Source organism: Morone saxatilis, unplaced genomic scaffold, assembly GCF_004916995.1.
Source record: "Morone saxatilis isolate NCDOM2014 unplaced genomic scaffold, NCSU_SB_2.0 Contig23, whole genome shotgun sequence".
In the NCBI taxonomy this organism is placed as follows: Eukaryota; Metazoa; Chordata; class Actinopteri; family Moronidae; genus Morone; species Morone saxatilis.
Genome location: NW_023339796.1, coordinates 485,744 through 492,951, shown reverse-complemented (window position 1 = coordinate 492,951; position 7,208 = coordinate 485,744). Strand labels below are relative to the sequence as shown.

Below are 7,208 nucleotides of genomic sequence, written 5' to 3'. Positions count from 1 at the left end.
TAAAATCCCCTTCTCTCTGACCATAGTGGACACACCAGGGTTTGGAGATACAAGAGGCATAGAAAGAGATAAAGAGATCATTGAACATCTACGTAATCTCTTCTCTGCTGAGCTTGGTGTCAGTGAAGTTGATGCTGTGTGTTTTGTAGCTCAGGCTGCTTCAGCACGACTCACACTATCACAGAAATATATGATTGATTCAGTTCTCTCAATCTTTGGTAAAGATGTGGCAGAAAACATCAGGGTTCTGGTGACATTCACAGACGGCCAGCGTCCACCAGTTCTAGAGGCAATCAATGCTTCAGGTGTCCCATGTCCAAAAACAAAAGACGGGCTGCCAGTTCACTTCAAATTCAATAATTCAGCTTTGTTTGCAGACAATAAATCAGCAGCAGACAGCATGAGTGAGGATGATGAAGATGAAGGCTTTGATCAGATGTTTTGGAAAATGGGGACAAAAAGTATGAAGAAGTTCTTTCTTGCTTTGAATGTCATTGAGACCAAAAGTTTGAAGATGACTCAGGAAGTCCTCAGAGAAAGAAAGCAGCTCGAGAACTCAGTTGAAAACTTGCAGAAGCAGGTTAAAGTTGGGTTAGCCAAGCTTGAGGAGATAAAAGAAACATCTGAACAACTGAAAGAGCATGAGGCAGAAATCAGCAGAAATGAGAACTTTGAGTTTGAAGTTACTGTCACAAAGCCTGTTCATATAGATATTTCTGGTACTGGATGTTACCTCACCAACTGTCAGCAGTGTCATCACACCTGTCACTATCCCTGTGGAATACCCAATGATGCAGATAAAGCAGGGTGTCTAGCAATGGGATCAGATGGATACTGTACTGTGTGTCCAGGCAAATGTTACTGGAATGTACATTTTAATCAGAAGTACAAATGGGAGTATAAGGAAGTTAAAGAAAAACGAACAGTGAAAGAACTGAAAGAAAAGTACTTTAAAGCTGCAGATGCTAAGAGACCTGTTGAGGCATTGATTGACAAACTGAAGGCTGAGTATGATGAAGTGCAGACTGAGGTGAATAAACTGATAGAAAGATCTGCTCAGTGTTTAAACAGACTTAAAGAGATCGCACTGAAGCCAAACCCTCTTTCTACTCCAGAGTACATTGACATGATCATTGAGGGAGAGAAATCTGAGGGCAGGCCAGGATGGAAGAAACGAGTTCAGTCTCTGATGGCCATGAGAGAAAAAGCCGAGTACATGGCCAAAGTAGCAAGAGGAGAGACATTCCTCCAGAGTCCATCTACAGACTTACAGCACTGTAACCAGGGTCAAACAAAGAACAGTAAGCTTGATACTAACCTAGATCAAAAACAAGACAAGACTGATTTTGTCAAAGGCCAGGATAGTAAGCTTGATACTAACCCAGAAAAGGATAAAGACAAGACTGATTCTGATTCTGACAAAGGCCAGGACAGTGAGCTTGATACTAAACCAGATGAGAACCAAGAAAAGACTGATTCTGATTCTGACAAAGGCCAGGACAGTAAGCTTGATACTAACCCAGATGAGGACCAAGACAAGACTGATTCTGATTCTGACAAAGGCCAGGACAGTGAGCTTGATACTAAACCAGATGAGGACCAAGACAAGACTCATTCTGATTCTGACAAAGACGAAGACAGGGCTTATGCCACTAGCCAGCAAGACTGAGAGCACACAGAGATAAGTGCCAACCAAGACAAGGCCATACCAGACAAGAACAAGGGTAGCACAATGGTCACAGTGAAGAATCCTTACTATAAAAAAATGCACAGGCTTAATTTAAAGGATTTAGTTGACAGGGATGTGTACACAGATGTAGAAAGACATAATGGCTGGGAGGACAAATTTATATGTGATTAATTGTTTTAACTTTTTTTATATTTGAAATATTTTTTATATACACTTTTGTTGTGTATTGCATTGTATTTTATATTGCTTTGGTTTAATTTAGTGGCTTTTGGTTGAATTATGGAGAACAGTATGTTTTATTACTGCCTGTAGTTTTGTTTCTTTTGTCTGGTGTGTTACTCTTGAAAAACATTCTTTTTTGCTCAATAAATGCATCATGTCAAGTGTTACATTGTCATTATTTCATCGTATTAACTGTTCCTATGGATCAGGGGCAATAAGTATTCTTACTCAATGTGCGATAAAAGCAATATATTATATTATATTATTATATATATTAGTATTGTGAGGGATTGCAAAAAAGAAAAACATTGATGTTTTGAGGTCTCCATCAAATCTTTTTTTAGCCTTAGCAAGAAATCTCAAACTTTTAAAAATGTATATTCAACAGACTAAGTTCTACAGACATAAAGTGATAAAAATGTGTAAATAGAGAAGAATCATACTGACATGAGTTGTGAGGATGAAGCCTATTTTCTAAATTTGCATCAAGACTATAATCAAGCAGTCTCGACATTGCAGATTAAACTAAGGTAACTTCCTGATCATACTGTGCTCAATAAGCCAGTGACCCACAATGCCCTTATTATTCACTGTACACACACCTGTTGACTAATTTCCTAGAAACAAGACTTTTTTACTGTCTTGAGATTCCTTTTCTTGCAGTGAAAGAAATGGGAATGTATATAAAAACATATACAAATAGTCTGCTTGGAACAATAATGTGTGTCTAATATGTTCTTTTCTCCCAGAAAAAGTATAATTTCTATGCAGATGAATGTGAAAACATCATTCTAGTGACAACCTCTGCACAGACATCATTCAAACATCACACAAGAACAAACACTGCAAATATTTTTGAGTAGAGGGGACTTTAAGGAGCCTAGCTGTTTGGGGTTTTCGCTGAAAAGTTGGGTCTTTTACTAGCCTTATACATTTAATGCTGAATTCAAAGCCCAACATCGTCTTTGTAGTCTTCGACATCAATGACTGTGAATTGGGACTAACATTCCAGGAATTCTGTAATAAACCCAGTACCTCAGACCAAGGATCCAGCTTTAAGAAAATTGACTGCAACAGCATTTTTGGCCATAAGGTGGCAGTCATATGAACTGTTGTCCATACAAAGTCAATACAACCCATATTTTCTGTAGGCACACTGATTGTCCCTAGAAAACCCTGATAATACTAACTCATCACCCCAATGGACCTCACACCTGCATTTATTTTGAAGCCATCTTTACCTCCTATGGATAACAGTGGCCCCAATTGACCTGTGGGGGCCCCAAACTTAAGATTTAGTTTCAGACATGTGAGTTGACTGGCAGGAGTCATAGAGAGACCCCAGGGGCCTCAGTTGCACCCCAGGGGCCTCAAACATAAGACTAATTTTAGGGTGATGTGAGTTAACTGCAAGGCATCCCAGTGGCCCCAGATGGACCCTAGGGACCCAGGTCTGATGCTAGGAGCCCTAAATACAAGATTCATTTTAAGGTGTTATGAGTTGACTGCTAGATGTTAGGGCACCCAAGAGGCCCTCAGGAGCTCCGTAAAGGTGATGTAAGTTAACTGGCAGGGGTCCCAGTGGCCACAGAATCCCCAGTTGCGTCCCAGGGCGCCACACCTACCATTCATTTTAGTTATGTGAAAGCTTTAGATTCTTTTTATCTGTATATGCACCATAAATACAAAGTTAAGAATTCCATGATTAATATTTTCAAACAGAAGCCCATGAAGAGACCTTGAGTTATAGGCAAAAAAGAATGAATAATGAATAAGAGTAGAAGAGGAAATACTCAATTTGTATGAATATATTTATGTTCTAAATGTTGCATATTGGTTGCATATATGAAGACCTCTTGTAGATAATGTCAGTGATGGTCAAGAGATGTTGACCCAAGTATTGGACATATATTTCTGTTCTAAATGTTCAAATAAAATGTACACATTTTAAATATGTAGACTTGTGTTTTTAGAGACGAAACGGTGCAACATTTTGTAACCTGATTTATCAAGACTTTTCCTGTAGATCATGTCAACGATGTTGGGTGTAAACCGATATCTCAGAAACTTCTGTTTCTTGCTACTTCCAGTATGCATTATACTAACATATATATCTCTATACATTAACATGGTAAATGGTAAATGGACTGTACTTATATAGCGCATTTCTAGTCGTTTGACCACTCAATGCACTGTACAATACATGCCACACTCACCCAATTCAGACACATTCATACACTGAATGCACAGCAATTTGGGGTTCACTGTCTTCGAGCTGCAGCAAGAAGAGCAACAAGAGGATCAAACCGCCAATCTTCCAATTAGCGGACGACACGCTTTACCACTGAGCATACACAGCCGCGTCTGTGTACAATACCTGTAAATATAGGTATATATTCTCACTCTCTCTCTAACCCCAACTGGTCAAGGCAGACAGCCACCCACCTAGAGCCGGGGTCTGTCCAAGTTTTTTGCCTCTTTTTTAAGAGGTCCTTTTAAGAGGCAGAAACCTCGCACAGACCCCGGCTAGATAGTTAGATAGATGTAATGACAGAGATAAAGACAGACAGAGACTACTAGCTGCACACAGATTTTCATGTTGCGGCCCGCATGTGTTACGCCGGCATGTGCACGGCTGCAGCACACCCCGAGTTGCGAGGGCCCGTTCATCGCTGCTTCCAGCTTTAATTTTTATTGATTTTGAATATGTAGAAATTACATTTCTGTTGATCAAATTACCTGTCTTTCAAAACATGGTATTTAATATTTACACAAACACAGTATAATGATGTTAGACTAATAATAAAGAATCTCTGTACTAATAATAAGCAGCTTGCCTTCATGTGGTGCTTTTATATTTAAACAAAGAAGATCAGATTTTTCCACTAATCACAATAAATTAACACCACATTTTGTAAAGCTCTAAGCAGTACATAATAATTTTGTGTAAAAGATCCACCAGTGAGTACAATTCAACATACAATAGCCTCTAAACAAAGACCAATAACCATGGCATCTGGTTGCTTATAGGCTGTAAGTAAACAGAGGTGAAACAAATACTGATGAGGTCTGTCGGTTTGTAGCAGTCAACCTCCTGCTTTGATTATAACATCTGCATTATCATATTCCAGTTGTCTTGCTTACTGCTTTTACAAACACTCAGCATGTGTACTGCTTGACTCTAACCAGTTTAATCTCTCATCTTCAAAAGCCACAACCATTGTCAATAGATGAGTGATTCAGAGCATTTGTACAAATATGCAGCTAGATTTTCAGAAAGAAAAACTGCTGTCCATGTCCTGGTCCATTCATACAGTCAAAATGATTTAAGACTGCAGGTTGATGAGGAATAGATCAAACTGTCATCTTCTGGTGTCCTGTTCTGTTAGACATGACCAAAATAGAAAGAATATAAGACTTTACTCTACGTTGTTTTCGTGTGCTGTGTCTAATGAATCACTTGACATGTTTTTCTTTGGTCATTATAGTCGTGCTCGCTACCAGGCCTATCGAAGTTTTGTTTCCTGGTGTCGGTGATACCTGGGAAAGAACAACCGGGTTGTCATCCCTTCTTGTGTTGTGCACCGAATTCATCAGGAGTACCCTGATGAAGATGGGGAGTACACAGGTTTTAAGCCTCCCATTTGAATGATTTATGTAAATATTTGTTTTATTGTAATGTTCTGTAAATTTGTTACAAACAAAATTATTCATCATTACATCAATACACTTGTAATAAATAATTTATTGAAATTTGTGTCACAACTTTTTGAAATGGAGGGGCTCTGGTGCACAGATGTGCTGAGGCAGAAGGTCAGTCACAGAAACACAGAGGCAGGTGAAAGACAACGACAACTAGACGGGGGAAAAACACTGGGGTCAAATCTTGAAATAGCATAATTTGTGTAAATGTGTTTGTAAATTTGTGCTGTGGAGATGGTGACTAACGTGTTTGCAGAATGTGGCTGGTTTAAAAAACGGACTGTGGCATTAGACGGCTGTTACGTCTACATGTGTTGGAGCTCTTTTTACCCCATCTGGACAGCTGAACCTGAACGCATGGCCAAAAACTGCCTCTGCCTTCTCAGGTCGCACATAATGTGAGCACAACACTGATTTCAGCTCAGCCACAAACGGTGCCGGGTCATGGATGATCTCATTAAAGAGGAAATCGACATCACTGACGTATTTTAAAACAGGAAAAGCACATAACATACCATATAGTTAATACAATTAATTCATGTTGTCTCAAACTAACTACAATTACAAATTCTAATTTGGTGCCAACAGAGTAAATGTTTTTGGAATCATGTATATATCAGCCTGGAGGTGGAAACTTGCATCAGGAAATTGTTAATTGACTAACCTGTAGTGTAGTTGGTCTTCACCATGGACACAACATGTTCACCTCTCTTGGCCTTTGGAAATTTAATTTGAAAACGCAGCTCTCCTGCTGCAGTCATCGCTTGTGTCCGCGCAGAATTCTTGTTGAAATGCAATGAAGCCAGGTACAACCTGAAATAAGAAAGATTTGTATGGGATTATTCCAAACTAAGTTGTAAAGGGCTAGAAGAATACAGTTAACATTAGTGGTACCAGTGCATGGTAGTGTTACATACTGACACCAGCAGATACACAAGTTGTATATAATACAGCGATATTGCTAAATAAATTATATATACAAGTATCACAGGCCAGGTTCTCACACTTTAACACATCCCTAAGTATGAGAAGGACACATTTTTAGGTGCGAAACGCAGAATGACACAGTGGAACCCCTCCAAGGCCGATGATTGGTAGAGAGGCACCTGGCTGCAGACCTCTACTGTGACGTCCTTTCTGGTGCAGGCTCCACTCTCAGGCCACCTCCACTGTCAGGGCCGGAAGTGAGGAAGTTTTTTGGGGGGTGGGGAGGTGGGGAGGACATTTTAAAAGAGACATTTTCACCTGCCTTTTAATTCGAGAGAGACCAGCGAGTGAGCACATGCACCAAAAGAAGAAGGAGAGTGAGCATATACTCCGAGTAGCGATGAGTTTCTGATTTTTATTATCCACAGAAAGTAAATTCATGGTTTCTTGTGTTCTTCGTCAATATAGGTGCCGTTGTAGTAGTCGTTATAGTAGTCATTAATGATGCAAATTACTGAATGTTACATGTCGGTTTGGGTTGTCGTTTTGAAGCTAAGTTAGATGACTTCAAAGTTAACTTTCACCATGGAGGTTAGCATCAACACCTAAGGATTCTTAACTTTTTAGTGCATAACGTAAAGTAACTGTTCGCATTTGTTTGTATGTA

At 39.5% G+C, this 7,208-nt stretch overlaps 1 protein-coding gene across 1 annotated transcript; it reads left to right on the top strand.

The window, feature by feature from the left end:
- On the top strand, positions 1–2,070 carry LOC118334250 (the record flags this gene model as incomplete). The annotated part of the gene is given in 1 exon segment (XM_035670097.1): positions 1–2,070. A coding segment is annotated over 1 exon segment (1,669 nt), but the record flags the coding sequence as incomplete, so codon positions are not given.
- Between the last annotated feature and the right edge of the window lie 5,138 nt (positions 2,071–7,208).